The 20,959-nt window shown below is 31.9% G+C and overlaps 1 protein-coding gene across 2 annotated transcripts in view; it reads right to left on the bottom strand.

The window, feature by feature from the left end:
- LOC129915004 (coronin-1C-A) overlaps positions 1-20,959 on the bottom strand; it is a 38,413-nt gene that overhangs the window by 4,450 nt on the left and 13,004 nt on the right. For both annotated transcript variants that reach the window (XM_055994461.1, XM_055994469.1), the window contains exons 2-3: positions 12,665-12,914; positions 36-302 (exon numbers count right to left, since the gene is read on the bottom strand). In XM_055994461.1, coding sequence (XP_055850436.1) covers positions 36-302; positions 12,665-12,862 — 465 coding nt within the window. In that variant the 5' untranslated portion in view covers positions 12,863-12,914. The remainder of the gene's footprint in view (positions 1-35; positions 303-12,664; positions 12,915-20,959) is intronic.

Genomic DNA, 20,959 nt, shown 5'->3' with positions numbered 1-20,959 from the left:
TTGTTTTCGTTAAGAATCTAAAATAATATTCTTACTTGATTATCTGAACCGGCTGTAAGGAGTATATTTAACGCAGATGGATGCCACAGCACTAAACCAACTCTTCTTTGATGGAAGACAAGATCGACAACAGGATCGGTGAGTGTCCGCGATAGGCCACCATCGGGTATTTGCCATACTTTAACAACACAATCTTCTGAACCAGAAGCAATGACATTGTCGTTGTGTGGGCACCATGCAATATCCAATACAGGACCTTTGTGACCGCCTACTAATGGATGATCTGCTGCAATACGACCAACCTGTTAATAATAAGAAGAAAATATGATATTAGTTAAGCAAAAGTAAAGGGAAAGAATGAGTATGAATGAATAAAAATAGAACTGGATAAATAATACACAAAAAAACCGTCCTTTTATAAAACTTGGCTGAAGTATTTTAAGTGAAAAATACAAAAAAAAAATATAGCTGTTTCTCAAAAATTTAGTTATCTGCATGTAAAACATAGGGGCACATATTCATAGTCGTTGTTTAACTTAACCTGGAGTTTATCCTATGTAATTTAAATAGGATGAACTTGAGTTTGTCTCAAAAGCAGCCTAAAACAGGTTTTTGAATATTACTCTAGGTCTTTTAAATGCAATTTCTTTTGCACAAGTTAACGTGATAAAACAGACTAAAAAATCTGAGTCGCCAAAAAGTTACAAATTCGAAAATTATTGAAATGTCTTGTTTTTAATCGTTAGATTAATGATGATTCCCAGTTTCCTCAACAAATTTGCCCTAAATATCCACCAGCAATGAGACCTATGTTTTTGAATAGCCTGGAATGTAAGCAGTTAAAAGTTGCAGTGAATTTAAGATTAAAGAATGAAATGTGCATTAAGGAATTGACATTCAAAATTCAGAAAAGAGATTGAACGCGAAAATGGCAAAAAACTTTTTAAACTGGAACCAAGTTGGAATAGTACATAAAACATTCGAGAAAAAAAAATCACTTTTCTTGCTCGTTCTATTCAAATAAAATATTTTTATTATTTAAAAGAGCAGAGTAGGATCATTAAAACTGGATTTGTTTCATTATTTTACAGTGGTAACAAATGTTGTATCAATTTTCAAGGTTTAAATTTAAAAGTTCACTGTGGCGTATGCGCAACATATTTCTGAACAATTTTTGTTATGTTAACATTAGGCATCGAAGCTGTGATAATTACCGTTCGATTAAGCTGATGTCACACACCATGAAGATCGTTGAGCGAGTCTTGGGTAGCCGACTGCGAAAAATAATAAGGCTATCTGATGACCAGTGCGGGTTTGTTGCGGGTAAATCAACCACAGATGCAATCCAGAGTATCAGAATCATTATGGAAAAACATCGAGATTCCTTGGAGGATATGCATGTGGTATTGGTTGATTATGAAAAAGTATTCGATCGACAACCACGAGATCTGATATGGGTGGCCCTCAGACAACGAGGAGTTCCGGAAACCTATGTGCGGATAATTATGGACATGTATGATGGAGCAGTTACTAAAGTAAGATGTGCAGCTGGAGTCACCGAAGAATTCGAAATCACAGTAGGTGTACACCAGGGAAGCGTCTTGAGTCCTCTGCTCTTTATTACCGTTCTTGATTACCTGCTTCAAGGCAAAGTGACGGACCCAAAAGTGCATCAGTTATTCTTTGCTGACGATGGAGCCATCATAAGTGAAGACCCGATATCCCTGCAACGAGCACTTGATGTATGGGTGGATGTTCTAAAAGGTAGTGGGTACCGCATAAGCGCGAAAAAGACAGAATACCTATGCTGCCCATTTTCTGATCCACACAGGCCTATTCCTGACATTTATTTGAATGGTGTAGTGCTTCCCAAGTGTGAAAAGTTTAAATATCTGGGGCCTATGATAAATAACGAAGGTACTTGTGATGACGATATCAATCATCGCGTAAGCGTAGGGTGGATGAAGTGGCGGGAAAATTCTGCTATCTTCTGTGATCGAAAAATGCCCCCTAAGCTGAAAGGAAGGCTCTACACCGCAGTTGTGCGTCCAGCACTCACATACGGTTCACAATGTTGGACAATGTACAAAAAGTATGAGAGTAAGTTAACGGCAGCTGAGATGAAGATGCTTCGCATGACAGCAGGAGTAACAAAGCTTGATAGAATTAGAAGTACGAAGATCCGAGGAAGCCTTCATGTTAAAAATACCATCTCCCAAAAAATTGAACACGACCGACTCAGTTGGTATTGCCATGTTCAAAGGAGAGATCCTGAGAACCCCGTCAAAAAAGCAATATCATATAACGTTCCAACACGAAATAAAAAGAAAGGTAGGCCTAAAAACTCCTGGTACAAGCAAATGCAAAAACACCAGCATTCAGTTGGCCTCAGAAACGGAACAATACAAAACCGGGAGGCTTGCCGCCGATTTCTGAGGTCAACCCGGCGAACCCCACAGGCGGATCACTAGCGTGAAGCAGTAACGTGGGAAGGTTATGATCCCCTCGACATCGAGATCATAACAGCGCCGAGAAAAAGGAAGAAGAAGAAGAACATTAGGCGTGTTTTTTTTGGCAAAGCTATCTGCAGTAGGATTTCCCAAATATCAACACTGATGAAAAATTTATATGCACACACCAAGAGAAAGGAAAACGTAAATTTATACACTTCGTCAAAATTCTATCCGCAGCTTAGTTTAGCTTGTATTCCTATCGGCAGCTGCGTGTTGTTTTTGTAGTGCATGTAAACGCCAACTGCGGATACGGATAGCAATGCCAAAAAAATACACCTATTATTTTTTCTAAATTAATATTGAAGGGAGTGGTTTTTGGGAAACATTTTTTGAACATTAACAATAAGTAGTTGTTAATCGAAATTTAGCTTTCTTATGAAAGGTTTGTGTACCAGATGGTTAGTAAAAGTTTTAAGGCATAGGTAAGGTTAGGTAGAAAAGGCTGCCTGCAAAACTACAAACACACTTAGACCAGTCAGTTGTGATGCCAAGATATTGCAAGGAATTTCCTGGCTAATCGAACTAGTGCTTTTAGTTTTTATAAAGCGGTGAAAGTTGAGGAAAAGGAAAATCTGTTTTGAACGTTTTGTTGCTAGCCAATATATGTTATGAATGGTTACATATCGACGGATAAAGCAAAATTGTTCTGAATACACTTTTTAACGAAAATGAGATATTGATGCAGTTTTACTAATTTGAGGGTGCTCTTTCCGAATTTGAAAAGGGTTTTTGTCTAAAAAATTTCTTTTCAGCAGATAATATAATTTAATGGGACATAGAACAATAAACACAGGTTAGTAGCCTTCTGAAAATGAGACCCAAGTATTCTTGATTGTTCTAAGTAACATCATATTTTGTTCTAAGTCAACTTTTTATTTAAGGAAAGTGCGAAGGTACTTGTATGGGAATTATTCTATGTCCAATTTCGGGTTTTTAGTTTTAAAAAATATTTAAAAATAGTATGCAGCTACTAACGAGCTAAGCTTGTATGGGTTATTCAAGAGAAATGAACAAACTTTATAAAAAAACACAACTTGAATGGCGAACGAGCAGAAAAATGTCGCTTTAAACCAATTTGAATTTCAAAAATCGTCCCCAACAATTTTGCTTTACGCCGACGATATATTGGTTTCATTCCTGAAGAGTTCATTTGCTTCAAAGTTGACAGTTAAGGAGTTTATTGAAATTACAGCTAACAATTTTAGGGTGGATTGGTTATCAGAGAAGATGTAAATATCCGTATCCGTTTTTTGATGCAAAGAAGCGTTCCCGGAAGGTTTGTATGGATATAGAATAGATGGAATAAATCTTTTACCAATTGATTAAATTCTGGAAAAAAGAAGAATAATTCAATTTAATGTAATCATCATATATATTATTACGGTTGTCGAACACCCTTTTCCTGGACTTACACCGAACAGATTTTAATAAATTATATCTTAAAAAAAGGCGAATTTCTGCCGCCAGAATCTGGCAAAATATAAATATATAAATGTTTATAATTTTTAAGAAATCTTAATTTGTTTAAAAAATAATATTCCAGCCAAAATGAATTTTAAAATGACTTTTTATCACTTTCCAATGAATCTGGAAATGTTTGACATGGCGTGTTCCTGTTCACATTAGGGGTGTTCGTATATCATTAGTTCGTATCATCAGGGGCGTTCATTAGGCGAGTAAATTCTCCGATTTGCTTAAAAATTCTGATGGTTAACATTTTAAGCATTATTATGTACAAACAAATTGCAGATAAGTTTGGACAAAAATATGAAACCTGTCAAATTTTAGAAGTGGGGATGAAATCCTCTCAGAGAAAGAAAAAATTGTGCAAAAGTACGCAAACTCTTTTAGGACAAAATTATCATTTATTAAAAGAAAAAAAGAAGGCACTAGCTTTTGAAAGATTTCAGACTTTTGTCCCAAGAAATTTTTGGGCAGAAATTTGCAAGAGGGGCTCTCTTTTTTGTAAAAAAAAAACTACACAGTTTCAGTCTAATCAAACAGGAATTGGGTTAAAAAAGTTGAAAAAAGGAGAATTATTTCTGTTTTAGGCAGTACCTAAACAGCCCTGTTACATGTAACATTAGTTATACATTTTTATTTAATTTTTGGAACACAAATTAAAAATGCCAACTTTTGAGGTTCTGGGTAGTCAACCTCCGTAAAAAAAAGATCACTCAAAAGTTTTATTTTGTATTTAAGTGCCTTATATCATGTTTTCACTAAAATCCAAATGAGATATTTTCGTAAACTATTTCATTTTGAATGGTTAATGGTTAATGGTTAACCCATAGAATCCGTTCCACCCGTTGTGTCAATCAATCCGTTGAAATTGAAGGATGGGACAGAAAGGGGTGACCCAAAGAATACGTTGCATGACGGATTGCTTTTTGACAGCTCACTTTAAATTCCAAGGTGTGTTCGATATTTTCTCGATGAATGTGCACTAAGGAAGTTCTGATGCAAGAAATTGTTAACTATTATCGTTGTTCTTTTTTTTTTTAATAAAATAAAATACGCTACTAGACTTTATGTATGTTCTTGCTCTTCAGTTAAAAACAATTTTTAATAACAGATTATCATTTGTAGATATGACTTTGGCATAATAAAATTGAACTCTACAACAGAATTTTAGTATTTAATTGATATAATTTATTAGATATATCATTAAATGTTACTTTTATTACATTTTCTTCACAAATAAACAACTAAAGTTCACAATTCATAAAATCAGAAAAGAAAAGAACACAGTTCTTAGCTCTGAAATTCCCCGGTCTGCACTCCGAAACAGAAAATCGAACTGATCTATTGTTGACAACCAATGTCAAAGGATACGACAGATGAAAAAGTAGAAAGTTGGGCTATTTCTTCCGTCGAATTCGTCAAATACAAATAATTGATTTATTTTATTCATTTATCACATAATACGATATTTTGATAGGAATAATTATATTCCACAAAAACTACACTATGTGGAATAATTATATTCCACATAGTGTAGTTCCGATAACCAATGAAAGATACAAAATATTTTGCTTATTTTTTACTTTGGTGTACTTAGCGTAGTTCCTTCAACATCAAGTGCGGTCCTACCTTTATTTTAATTATTCTTTCAGATCATTGAACACTTCTACATAAGATGTTTCCAAAATTATTGGAAAGTGGAAGTGTTCATCGCTTTTGACAGGATCTTTGGAATAAGTTCAGTGGGGAACTTCCAACGATTGTCAGTATAAGAAAATAGTCAAAAGAAAACAGAAAAAAAGAAAAAAAAATTTACAGCTATAGCTGGGATGGTGAAGACTGAAGACATAAACAAACAAAAGGAGGCGCGAATTGCGATAGAGTTTTGTGAATTTAGTTCGTGTTTTCCAAAATAAATATGTAAAATTAATTATTTTTTTTTAATTAATCGGAAATAAAAACTTTAAATTTGAAAACAATCGCGAAATATAAAAGTTTTTGTGGTTAAATGATTTCGAACACACAGTGTTTGTTGTAATGTAAGTGTGTGTGACAATATGTTTTTTGTTTACATTTTCCCTGCCGAGATATGTCAAATTAGAAAAGGAAAAGACAAAGATAGTTTTTGGAATTTCCCTTTATGAAAAAAAAAACACCGCCAGAAACAAAACAATAACAAACGTTTAATGGCGTTTTTAATTGGCAATCCGGAATTGTTCTTCGATTCAGAATCCCAATTGAACAGTTTTTTTTATTCCGAAGAATCTGAAGTTTAACATGTGCCACATATATGTGTAATCGCGCCAAACTTCATTTGTTTTTGTGCTGCAAATATTTTGTACTGCTAACATTTAAATCTATGAATGTGTGAGTGATTCTGCTTCTGATTCTGTTTTTAAAACCAGAAGAGAAATTCTGTTTTTTTTTCAGAATCAGAACTGTCAGTTTTGATTTTTGGTTTTTTGTGAAATAATAAATAATGAATCTAAGGGCGTACTCGCTCTTATAAACGAAAATGTTAACCTAACATACAATGTATTCACAAGAATCTGACTGAGCTCTCGCTCTAACAAAAAAAAAAAAAGAAAATGTATATTTGTATTCCGTACATACTATGTATATTCGTATCTCACAAACCTAACAAATGTTCAAGGCATTCTATCGTAGGGTTAGTTTGTAAGGTATCTGTAGTTTTTTTTATTGTATATATGTATCCTAGTTTATAAGAGGGTGACAAAACGTCACACAGTTAACGTAAACAAAACTCTCTGTCATGAGCAAGAGTAGAAAAAAAAGAAAAACATTTTACTGACCGCCATGAGGCAAACATTGTATTCATTTTCATTACAAAGCAACTGAAAGAGCAGGCAATACATTATAGCCGCCAGTTTAACTTAAGTAAAGTAGTAAAGAATTGTTATTTTTAGACTAAGACAGCAACTGTAACCTAAAAGACTCAATAAAGAAATTCAATTCAATTCAATTTTTTGTGAAATTTTTTGAATCCAAAATGGATGCCATGCTATGGTTTTCGTTTTTTTTTTGTGAAAAAAATTTGTTTGCATCCATCATGGATGTAATGGCCTTCCACTGCGGAGTTAATATTAAAAAAACAAAAGCGACTTTTCTGACAGACAGCTGCCAAAGTTTATGTACAGTGGTGCCAAATATTTGCATGGATTTCAAAAATCAATATAGATAAACAAAAAAACACACCTATGGTTTTTTTTTTCAAGATTTTTTGTAAGTACCTACATATATGTATGAACATATTCCGTAGGAACATTTCATCTTCCATTTGCCAGGAAAAGTCTGGGAAGTGTACCTATGTATGTACATATATAGTATATACATACATAATGTACATAAGAAAAAAGCCGGAATATTTGAAGGCTCCAGGGGAAAAACAGCACAAGTCCATTCCAACTCATTTCGAGAAAAATGCGTTTTTAAATTTTGTTCTCCATACAACTTAGTACTTAGCACACAATTTATTTATTTTTTCAGCAAGGCTTAAATTTGTTTTATAAAAGTAAGGATGCCATCAGATAGTGGTCAGTAAATACTACAAGACCTCATCATTCGTTTATTTTTGACAAAAAGTGGACATGTGCCGTTTTTCCCCTGGACCCTTCATTTGCTCTTTGCGTGCTATAGGGGCGTAAGTGTTGCACCCCTATTACGATTGTCAACTATCAATTCTTTGCCCCTGGGTAAAAAGGACTTACATAAATGATAGTTTACCAGAAAATCCGATTGAAGTTGAAAATCGATGAATTTTTGAGCATTGATCCCCTTATTTTTATAAGAAAGAGTTACTCTAAATTTATGTTTTTGATACCAAATAAAAGAGCTTATTCTCTTTTCATCAAAACCCGAAAGTGCAATTTTGTGACTTAACCTCTTTGTAGCCGGAAGCAAAGAATTTATAGTTGTTAAAAAAAATTTGATCTCTTATTTGCTTTGAAAAAAATTTGAAAACGAAGAATGATGCTAACCGTGAAATGTAACTGAAAAGATCCATTAAAAAAATGACCAGTTTTCCCCCATTTCGATTTTAAAACATCAAATTTCAGTATTTATCAACTATCAATTGATAGTTAAGGTGGTGAATGCATGATTCAACATCGGTTCAAGTTCTTCAAATTGACCAAGTTTGAGATATTAGTTGCGGCAACCTGTTTGAAATAGAGTTAATTATAAAATGTATGTACAACTTAGGGAACCTAGAATTGCTAAATTTAATGTGCCATATTCATAGCTGTTTAACTTAAACTGGGGCTAATCCAATGTATTTTAAAAGGGATGAACAGGAGTTTTTTAGTAATTCTCGACTTTTTAAAAAACACACTCTGCATTTACATTTGTACCTACCTAGCTATACTTTCTTTTTATTTAAGCATGCGAGAAGTCTCGCACGGGTAAGCTAGTTTTCACTATTTACCTAAATAATTTTGTATCATAGCTAAATTTTAACCAAAACGTACAAAATTTACATTTTTTGCAAACAGGTGCAGCTTCTTACAATTTTAAAATTATTTTCAGTAACATTTAGAACGAACGAAAACAAAACATCCATAAAAATCCCACTTGCTTTTTTTTCTAATGAGTCTTAAATCATTTCGTTTATTATTAATTTGTTTATAACAAAAATAAAATACACCACTACCACTTTCTCTTTCGTTTTTTTTTTTTCCAAAAATAGCTCAACATTTTGAATATTTTCCATTACGTTAGCATGACCTTTGGGAATTTTAAAATAATTGTGCACACGTCCGCACACTCAAATATTAATTACAACCCATAAAAACGTGTAATAATTTACAAAAATAATTATTATTAGTATTCTAGCCTCACACATCATTAGCCACCCACTTGACAACCTAAATACTAAAATAAAAACACCTCAACTACATAAAATATACCCGATTTGCAATATCTTCGGGCTAGTGCATCACTTTCTTTGCCGAGAAAGTGCATTTAAAAATATTGCTTGTCGCAAAAACTGGTCCAATTTTAGAACAGAGTTTTGCAAGAACAAAACAAAAAAAAAAAAAAAAACTGGAACGAGGATTGTCTGTTGCATCTGCGACACTTTGGCTGCGACGACACCGCTAAATCTAGCTGCATCTGCATCAACTAGCGACGGTGTAGGCAACAAATAATTTCCAATGGATCGGCAAATAAAATGAATATAAACAAAAAAAAAAACAAAACGAATGTCGAAAATATCCTAAAATGGGTTTTTTGAATTCAAAAATAAAATCGCCTTTGCGATCGTCGAAGACTATCATCGTCGCGCCTTCGTTTTAGCGGCGGCGTGTGCGGTTCGGTTTTTGATGCGCGCGCTCATGTAAAATGGTGAGTAATTTTCTAATTTTAAAATTGACTTAACGGTAAGTGTGTGAAAACGGGAAGTCGTTCAATAGGACCACACGGACACACGAGGATCGTCTTCAAGAGTGAGAGAGAGAGAGAAAGAGTCAAGGAGCGAAATCGTATTGAACTTTTCTAACAACAACACTCTACTCTCGGTTGCCGACCTATTTTTAAAAATTTCCATAATTTAGTTTGTTTAAGTTTTCTTTTGTATCTTTTTTTTTAATTTAATTTCAATTCTATTTTGCTGTTTTGAGATTGAAATAGATTTTTTGAAATTGGCCAGTATCCAATTGTTGAGGTAACGTTTTTTCACACAAGGCGGATGTGTGTAAGGGTTCTGGCTAATTTTGTGCGTTTTTTTTTTCTCTCTCTCATTTCTGTTTGTTGTACAGCAAAAATATGTTTTAAATTCACTTTTTCTTCTGTTTTAAGAGGTTTTTATTTTGATTGATTAGGCGTTAAGTGAAAGGCAAAAAACTAATTACCACTAATGGATGATTTGTGTAAATTTTTAATTTGCAATTAAATGAATTTTGTTGAATAGAAACTTTATTTTTAAAAATAGTTTTTATTTCTGATGAAATTCAAATTCAAATTAAATTAAATAAAAATGTCATTTTGAATAAAAACATCAACATTTTTTCATATTTTAATGATTCTGGCGGTAAATGAAAATTTTGTGTCGAATTGAGATAAAAATAAAATTGATGATAAATTTAAAAAGTTTTTCACAAACAAGTATAATGTATTATGTAATAAAAACAATTTTGACAATATTTGAGTTCAAAGGAAATCATTTACACAAAATATGTGTTTTTTCTTGGGATATAAAGAAAAATAAAATATTTAAAACAAAGTCTTGTTGAATAAGAATTCATGGTTTGCGAAGATAATAAAATAAAGGAAGGTTGATATCATCAGACTTTCATTTTCGAACATAATTTAGAAAAAAATTATAAAGTATACTAATAAATAAAAAAGAAAACATCTGCGATAATATTTGAGTTACAAAAACAGTCCAGTCAAATTGTATATTTAAAATGGAAAACTCTGGTGTAAATAATTGTTTTTGGTGTCCAACTTTATTAGTTGTTGTTGGGGTAGTGAAACCAGATCTGAAGTTGTTCGAAAAATAAATAGATACTTGAAAAAAAAAATTGACTAGTTCATTATTTTTACTATTTACACTGAGGGAAAAGCCACCATAAAACAACGTGAAATCAATGAAAACCACATTGATTTAACTATTATTCGGAATGATTTTGCATTGAAGATGAACATTTTAAAAACAACGTGGAAAATAGGTTAATTTTTGATGGTTTCGTATCTTAAAGTCACATAAATCAAAGTAGTTCAACTTTGAATCAACGACGTTTCAACTTCAATTTATTTTTTCCCTCAGTGTATGGCTTTCAGTCATGACATTACTATGGCAGAGAATGGCAAAAAAAAGTGGGTCCCGCAAGTCCGTCTGTCTGTCTGTATAAGGAACTACATGCTACACCCTAAATGGATGGACCGATTAACATCAAACTTAGTATGTATCATTTTTTGCAGACTCCAGAGTGGTTGGAATGAATTTTATACCAATTTTGAAAAAAATTTGATTTTTTTTTTGGAAAAATCAAATTTTTCAAAACGAGGCAAAAATAGTGAGTAAAGTAGCCGAGAAACATTTTGAATAATTTATTGATTTTTGTAGCATAGGAATTCAAATTGCTCGCTCTAGGGATTTTTCGATTTCGATTCGAATTAAATGGTTACAAACTGCATGTATTTGGTTCGAATGTTCTGAGAACTTAAACAAAGATAGTGTGCACAGTGGAACAGAACATCAACCACATATTTTATTTTATGATGGTATATAGGAACCAAGAATCTACAGCCGTGCTTTCGTGCTTTCGCAAAAAAACATTCGAATTCTATTCAATTCTTTTATTTATTCTATTCATTCATCAAATCACTTTTGTAATTTGTTTTTAGTTACGCTTTGAATAAAATTTTTGCTGAAAACATCGAAGTCAATAAAGTGTCACAATGCTCAACTTGATTAACTCTCACTTAGTTAAGTTTTCTTAAACCTCAAAGATCTTACCAATTTAAGTAAAGTTGAGGCTGATACTGTTTCGTTGAAATGTGCACACTTCCATACTTACTTAACTATTGACCGACAAAAAGTCTGTTAAGTTAAGTGTACAGGACACAAACAGAATTTCTCAGCGATTTTTTTTTTTATTTTGTCTAAGAGGCATATTTTATTTACTATTGCTCAACTTGAAGCCAACTGTAAAGTTGGCGAACTTCAAAGTTGACTTCAACTGACAAATTGATAACGAGTTGTACACTGGTTTTCTTCACTATTATTTTCTCTAGATACTCTCGAGTTTTAAAAAATAAACGTTGGCGAACTTTGGTTAAGATGCAAAATATCAAGTTTGGTTGTCCAACTTCTATTTGTCCTGAAGTTGAGAAAATCTCAAGTTGATCAACTCTAGGTTGGAAAATTTAAAGTTAAAACTTTAAATGAAAACAAAACCAAAAGTTGAAAATAAAAATCCTCTAATTGAGTACAACTTATAGAGAAGAAAATGGCTCTAAATTCATTGAAACTATTATTATTTGCATTAACTAATGAATTTCAAATTTTGTTCATAGAAAAGTCAAATAAAAAAAAAAAAACTTATTTTATTACTCATACGCCCGAGTGTCCTTAGTCCTCTGCAATATATAAAATTGAACAATTGAACATGAACAAGGTAATTCAAGATTAATCTTTGAAAATGAAAACAAATTAATTCGAAATGTCTTAATAAAGTATAATTTTTGTCATTTACGATGCATTTGGCTTTGTTTAATTTCTGAATTTAAGCATTAATTAAAAAAAAAGAAAAGAAAATACTAAAATTCAGTCAGAGAATGACAATATTACCATCTGTTGTGATGTGGTTGCCAAAAAATAAAACAAAACAAAAAAATTAAAAATCAGAAAATAATTGTGTTGCCAGTTCAATTTATCAAAGAGACAATAAATAATTATGTATTCTCTCTGTTGCCTCAATTTGACAAAAACACAAAAAAAAAGGAATTTGAACTTTTGTGCATTCCACACGACCGACGACGACTCATCTGCAACCAAAAATAAATGACAAATTATGACTCATAGGGCGCACTAAAGCTGTTGCTAACATACAATAAAAAATATTTTCAATCGAAACAGACAGGAAATCAAGGCTAAAAATAATTCTACAAAAATTTAGAGAATACACAAAAATCAATTAAGAATAAAAAAGTAGACAAAAACTTACCTTATTGTGTGGCAAAACAATAAAAGCTCCGCCGCCAGCTGACTCGACAATGATTGCCAAAAATTTCGGATTTACTGCACAAAATGTTGAGTCCCAACTGCTTTTCGATACACGAATATTATCGTAGCATTGCTCACGTTTCAGTGCTTGGCCATAGACGTGACGAAATTTCGAACTTCGTACAACACGAAATGACATTTTTGATTAGATTCCGTTCTTTTTTCTTTTTCTTTATTAAGTGTGTGTTAAACTGAAAAAATATAAAAGGAAAGAAAAAATAAATAAAATAAATCGAATTGGACATATTGAGGGACAGTGTTGGTGGTGGTCGTACAATAACGACGGCTGCCCCATTTAATAGCATTTTTTTTAAGATATTCCCTGGAAATTCTGTGTGAATCATGACGTCTAGAGTGAATAACATTGACACAACACTCGACTCGACGCAATGTACTTGCCAGACCTCATTATTTTTTACTCATTCTGGACAACATACTAAAAGCCGGCAGCAAAGTAGAACCGCTGCTGCTACTGAGCTGTCCGCTAACGATGATTAGCATGAGGTCGATGGTGTCGGTTGGATTGATTGACAACATAAATCGCACTCTTTACTAGTTGTTGTTTGTGTTCTATGACAATTATGAGGGCGGGGTGGTGGTTTGACTTTATCTGGTGCAACAATAAAGAAATTGTCATGACGAGCATTATTTGATTTCGATGACACAATTCAAGCCCTTTGGATAGTTTTCTTTTCGTTTTGTGTTGTTTTATTGGAAATCGTTTTGAATTCGAAACTAGAGCAGTACGTTAGGATTTGTTTGTTTTTTTTTTATTTATAAGCTTAGCAATGTTGGTCTAAATTTAGTGCTAGACGTGAGTGGATTATAGAACGAACGCGTGTATGTGTTTTGCATTATGAGTTTCTTCGTTGACTTTCTTTTGATAGGAGAGTGCATGTTTATTTGTTTTTTTTTTTATCTTGATATGATAGGTGGAAGTTCTAGTTTATGAACTTTTATATTATTTACGAGGTTTACTTACATATTAAGGAGCTCAAAGACGTTGTTTTGTTTACAAATTTTATTTATTCAAAATGAGAAAAAAAGTTACGACCTTTGACTTAACGAAAGAAGAATATGAGTACATTACTCTCAACCCTGAATAAATTGAATAACTTAACCTGAATAAGTTTTATTGCGAAGGAAAATTTCTCTAAAGCAAAAAGATGATAATTCATAAACATAAAGAGAAAAAGTTTTTTTAAAGTCTAAAGTCTATTTGGGTTTTCTGACAAACATTATATGTTTGGTAGAATGTCTTCACTTCCAATGCTGTTTAATGTGCGATAAGTAGTTAAAAAAAAAACAGTAGTCATTGTTTGTAAGAAATTCTACTGCAATTTTAACCTTTTGTAGGTCGATGACGCGGTTTGACGATGAACATTAAAGAGACTGGGGCAACCAAGGTCTAAAGTCGTTATTATTGGAGTGGAAAGAGCAATGTGATTTTGTGGAAAATATTGACTCATTGGCAGATAGAATTTTCTCTTTGGTTTGCCTGTTTTAATGTAGATACATTTTTTAAGTATTAGAGAAAAGTTGCTACGAAAAAAACTTACTTTTTTTTAACTACCTTTCAGCTTTTTTCCTCAACCTAACCAGATTTGACCATACTTATAATTTCGATAGAAGGCTTTTTGCAAAATCCTTAAATTTTTCGAAGTCGAAAATTAACTCCACAAAAAGTCGAAGAATTTCTTTTAATACAGATATAAAAAAAGTAATTAAAACTTTAAAACCAAATAAATATTTGTATCATGATAAAAGCTTTTTTCCGAAATCTCGACTAAGGTTTGCATATTTTGAATGTACATAATATGTATATTTAAGAATATTGTCCGAAAATTTCACATTGATACGGCAACTAGTTACGGAGAAATTAGCGTATTTTGTGAATACGTTTTAACTTAGTTTACATGGTTCCCACAATTTAAAAGCGTTTTTCTTGAAGCGGTGTTTTAAAAGTTGGTAAGCAAAATTTCTCCTAAACGGCTGAACTGATCGGCTTGAAATTTTTCCTTGAACAAAATAGTGATAACAGGCCTAGGGAAAAATTTTATATATTGAAAAAAAAAAAAATTAATATTAATAGCATATGAAGCATAATAAGCGTTCGTTGATAAGTCTGCTTCTACACGAAGATGCAAGGCGCAGAAATTATGTTCGAATTTCCTTTTGATTTTCGTTTCGGTGCGTCGCGCGCTTCTACGCGTAATATTTTGTTAAAGACGCAAGTTTGACAGCTATTTTCTTTGGTTTTATTTTGTTCTTGTTTTCGTATGACGACTTCTACAGGAGGACGTTGACGCACAAGATGCACATAAGAACAAGGGAGAGAGAAAGATCGATTTCTCCTTTGCTCTTATGTGCATCTTGTGCGTCTACGTCTTCGTGTCTATATATTTTAATTCCAAAAAAAAAAATACCAAAATATACACAAAAAAAAACAACTCCAGTAGGGTCCATGTGCAACGAAAATTTTAGAATAAATTAAAAACGTTACTATACTCGCAAATAATACACAACCGACGAAGCAGACTCCACGACCGACGAAATAAAATAAATCAGAACATCAAAAATAAAGAACAATATCAAAGAGAAACGTCAAAAAGAGTCACAAATTTTTTTACCGGAGACTCACGGTAAAAAATCTTTCTTCCCTTTTTTCGAACTTTATTTTCCCCTTGCTCTTATGTACGTCTCGCGCTTTGCTTCTTCGTGTAGAAGCGGACTTAGTTTTACATTTGGTATATTTTTCATTATACTTCTGATCGGTTTTTTTTCAGCCTAATTGACACACACCTTTAGTTTAATAATTGTAAAATAAAAATATCCCATCATCGCAGAAGCAAAATCGGATTTTTTTTTATCTGGCACAGGATTTTTTTTTATTGATGAAGAGCACTGGCTGAAATATTTTTTTATTCGGTTTTCAATTTCATTTTGGAAAAAGTGAAGAACTAACGAAAAAATGGAAATAAAATATATCTGGCGGAATATAATACAATGAAAAATATATTCATTATGGTTGTTTTTTTTAATAACAAAAGAGTTTGAAAGAAAAAATTTTCGCATTTTTCACTTTTTAAACAAAATTTTAAAATGTCAAACTTCAAATTCATAAGTGTGTGTGCAAATCGGTGTAAATCTGACTAAAAATGTGGAGTTAATCCGGGGTACTCCGTAGTACTAAAATTAAGTAATTTTTTTTTTACACTTTTGTGGCTTCAAAGAACACAAAACCTTCAAAAGTGCAAAAATAAGTACTAAAAGGGTACTCTCATTGGAGTGAAAGAAAACGACATTAATGTTAGTCCCTAATGCTGAAATTCTTGTCGGTTTTTGTTTAAGAACATTGATTTATTTTGTAATTTACTCAAAAAATCATTCAAAATCAAATTTACAAAAAAAAATCTTAGGAGAAACTTAGTTAGGTTTGAGTTTTTTGGTAAATATTTCAAGTTTGTTCTTTGAGAGGGACTAATAAACATCCTTCTACACCAATGAAGAGAAAAAAGTGCAACAGATAGGATGGTGATAGTCGCTTTGAGCAGATTTAAAAAAGATCTGATCTAAAATTTGTTCTTCTTTTATATTTGATTAATGGTAAGTATAAAAAGAAGGGGTCCTAAATCACTTTCTTGAGGACCTCCAAAAGTAGTGAAAGCGCATTTCTTAAGCATATACTTGAGGGTAATGGATAACCATTTCGATAAGATAAATTCAAAGACAAATGCGCTTAGTTTAAAGAGTATGGGAACTACTTAGATCACTTAGTCCTGTAAGACTTCTCAAAGAATTCAAAATATTTTCAAGTTCTTGAATGCATCTCTTCTGACTGCCAAGCAACTTATTTGATAAATAGAATACAATCGGTAGATTGTCTAAGTCTAAGACTCAACGCTTTAAAAACTATTCCTAAGATTTGTTCTAGAAATGAAATTTACTCCGTGGATTCCATTTAATTTTAGTATATATAATTATATGCGAGTCTTTGAGGACTTTCACCTAAAATAAAGCTTTGTTTTTTTAAAACCCTTTTGATCTTCAATTCAGAAATCGACTGAAAAAAAGCAATAAAGTCCAACGAAATCTTGTAAATAATTTCTCTAATGTCATACATTTTGAATTGATTGTAAGTACTAAAAAACAGTGCCATTTAACATTAGTACCCTTATATTGAAGACGTTATAAGTTTTCAATAGTAAAACAAGAATTACATCGTTGAATCTAATCTGGCACCACCTAAAGCCATTAATCCATGTGCATCATATAACCTAAAGATCATTTAGTAGCTCCAAATGTCATTTGATTCGGTCTTTGATTTGTTTATTTTTCTATTTGATGGATTCAACTTGAGCTTAGCATTCTCTAGCTAATTACGTTAATTAACAACACAACAACCTTGAAAAGCCAATGTGAATAGACCATAAAAATAAACAAGACTTTTGCTCGTCGTTGTCTACGTCTACATCGTCGACGTTGTTGTCGTAACCACCCTCTTAGCGATTCAGTGAAGAGAAAAACAACAACAATAACAAAAAATATGGCACAGAAAAAAAAATAGTAAGCTTCTCATAGATGCGATTTGTTATACTATTTGCCGCCAAGTAAAACGTCTTATTTGACTTTTGTTTTTTGTTGTTGTTTCCTTCTCCATATATCAACAATAACTGCATTTCACATCATGAAGTCATTGTAATTTGTTAGACATGTTTATATATTTTTTGCTATTTACTTAGTAATCTTTACAAATTACAATTGAACAAAAAAACGCGCCTTTAAGTTTTTAAAATATCAATTTGACATCTGTCACGTTTTCTAAACGCACCCAAAAACACATCGTCTCGGAAGTATGCATAAACTTATCTAATGTCAAAAGTAATGGTTTAACAATCAATCACAAATGCTTCAAGATACTACAATTATTTATTTATTTTTTTTTTGTTGTTGTTAAATTTTTGCGGTCTAGCAAATCTTTATAGGAGAATGACAGCAACAGGTGCCTCATTTTATGAGGCATCACACCGACAACATTACACCCCGCACACATCATCTATTAGTAGTAGATGCCAATCTATAGCACCACTAAATAGTTGACGGCGGCTTTCAACTCTTATTGTCAGTTCCCATTTCCGAATGATGATCGACAGATGTTTATTGAATAAACAGAAGCTAAAGCAGCAAACACAAGAAGCAACAATGTATATAGGCATCAATTGAAAAAGGTTACGCATTGTGTGTGTGGGGGTTGAAACATTTTGTACTTTATGGGAATATATTGAGGAATTTTATGGGTTACCTAACGTTGTTGGAGACAACGACGACAAAACGAAACTACATAGTGATTAAATAATCTTATCAGGGGCAGTAGCGGTAGCTCAATGAATCATTCTTGTTTCGTATTGTTTTCTTATTGTTACTTTTTTTTTTTGTTCCAATGACTGCACGATTAGTAACAATATTGGATTTCTACTTTTTTATTTTATTTTTTTTTTTAATCGGTGCTTATTGATGTTTGAAAAGTAAGTGGGGCAGGTGCAAAGTGGATTGGTTTAAAGAGCTTTGGTATTTGTGTCATAAGCGGTTAGTGTTAGGATGGTTGAACACGGTTTAATATCTATCGGTCATGGTCGATACTGTGTTGCTTATTAGGTTGCAGTTTTAAGTAAATCTCTCAAATTTGTCATATGACAGGGACTAAAAAACATCCTTTCACACTAAAAAAAAAAAACAAAAAAGTAGGCTTAGCTGAAATTTGAGCTTGTTGCATCTTTGATTAATGGTAAGTATAAAAAGAAGGGGCCCTAAATCAATTCCTTGAGGGACTTCAGAAGTAGTGAAAAAGAATGCATTTCTGACGCGCTTACTGTAAGAACGGATTTTGAGGTCGGAAGATAACCATTTCAATAAAATAAGTTCAAAGCAAAATGTGTTAAGTTTAAAAAGTATGAGAATAGCTAAGTTCGGAGCATAAAACTTCTAAACTTTCCTGAAATCCTGAGACGATAAAGAATACACATACAATGCGGGTAGTATAAGATTTAATCTTGAGTAGCTTATGTTGTCTAGGGGGAAAAGTAACTTACAGCTTAAGCTTATTGGTTCGTTTGGGAGACTATCTAATAATATTTAGAAAATATGATAAAGTTTGGAAATGAGGCGATATTTCTTCACATGATGTTTTGCCAAAGAAATTTTTCAAACTTGGCACTGAAGGAAAAAGAGACACCAAAATAACGTAAAATCGAAAATCGAAAACCACTTTGATTTAACTATTATTCGGAATAATATAGCGTTGAAGATAAATATTTTTGAATCAAGGTGGAAATAAAGGTCATTTTTAGTACTTTCCTTCTTTAAATATATAATAAAAAACATTAATAAACGTGGCTCATCTTTAAAATAAAACACGTTTCAACTTTAATTTGTTTTTCTCCCAGTATGAAAATACTCTGCAAATTTTCAATAAGTCCTTCGGAAAGTCCTGCGATGAAATTCGTTTATCGAGATATCTTTTAAAGTCTTTATACTAAAAAATCAATCTGCTGTTGAACGCCAAATTTTCTTCTTAAAAAGTTTATAATATTATCAATTTGTCTTAAAATTTTATATATTTTTAGTCACCAAGAATTCCAAAAGCTATTACGAGAAAGGAATTAACATTTTCCGCTAAACTGGTTTGCTTTTCGCCACCAAAATTTAAGTGGAATAGAGCTTGAATCATTCCTGAAAGAAAGTAGAGAATAAGTTGAATTTTTCAAGGTGCACAATATTTTGCCCAAAATTCACAATGAGAGAATTATGCCTTATTCTCTTACTTTGAATTCCGGGAGTAAGATACACAAAGGGCTTAAAAGTGATGATACCTCTGACAATGGGTCATATGCATAAATAGTAAAATTTTTTAATTGAAAAATTGTTAAGTATGAAAATTTTCTTTCCACCTTTTGTGCATATCAAAACCAGTTTAGACTTATTTACTATCTAACAAGTATCTTATCAAGATCTGTTAAATCTGAAAATAGCTTCTAAATTGGGAACATTCTGTCACAGTCTTACAATTTAATTATTTGAATATTATTTCACAAAATATTGTCAGATTGAAAATTTTCAGTTCATTCAGTTCAAATTGGCATAATCAAACAATTGATGACCAATCCGAAAGGCCGTAAATCCTTGCTAATTTTATTCAAAAATTAGTTACACAAGAAAAATTCTTGTATTACGAGTATTTTAGTTTTTTCGCACAAAATCGTTATTTATATTAGCTGTGTTTTATTTTTCTCGTGATCCAGATCAGATCATTGATTTATTTGCGAAACAATAACAAAACAAAATCCTGCTTTTGTTGTAAAGCTAATAAAAACAATGATCTGATCCGGATCACGAGGAAAATAAAACACAGCTATTGAAAAAACATGGTCATACAAATGACTTAAATTAAAGACATGAATATTTTTAATAACTTTGCCTGCAACGGACTCATAACGACACACCACACTATCTATTTCAAGGTGGATGCTTGCACGTCTTGTAAAAATCTAAGATTCATATAAATTCATGACAGCTCTCAAGAAACTCAAATTGCAAATCTCTATTTAAAAAAAAAATTAAAAAAATGAAAGTTCAAGAACGAAAAAAAAATGAGAATAAAAAAATAAAACAGAAAATATTTGTCTCTATTTTTATAAAAGGCAATGCAAAATTAACACAAGTTAAAAAAAAAAAAATAAAAATATCAAATAAAATTTTATTGCAATGCAATTTTTCATTGCCAGACTAAGCGACTAACCATAATTCTAGAAAAGCAGAAATATTCAACCACCATTTATGAATGGCACAATGGCATTTTTATTCTGCAATTACAAGTATTTTTTATTTGTTGCACATGTGCGTGTGCGACCATATTCTTCTTATATATAAAAATGCCATATCACTATCAGACTTTGAAAAATTAAAAAACAAAAAATAATAATTCTTTCAATTACTTGCTCATATTTGGAAGAAGAATTTTTTTTTAGAAGTCTCGTTATCCGAGGAGTATATGAATGATAAAATGAAAAAAAAAAAAAAATAATAACCATACTCTTTGCCTTAGACGGAAGTAAGTACTATTGAAAATGAAAATATTCCATATGTGATGGTTAAGGAATTGTATATAAATCTGGAAGGAAGACGGAAATTGATAACTTAATTTCGAGAAAATGTCAGCTGTTAAGTTGATTAAAGACTA

Source organism: Episyrphus balteatus, chromosome 1, assembly GCF_945859705.1.
Source record: "Episyrphus balteatus chromosome 1, idEpiBalt1.1, whole genome shotgun sequence".
NCBI classification, from domain to species: Eukaryota; Metazoa; Arthropoda; class Insecta; order Diptera; family Syrphidae; genus Episyrphus; species Episyrphus balteatus.
The sequence above is the reverse complement of the archived record's forward strand: the minus strand, read 5'-3'. Positions and strand labels throughout refer to the sequence as shown.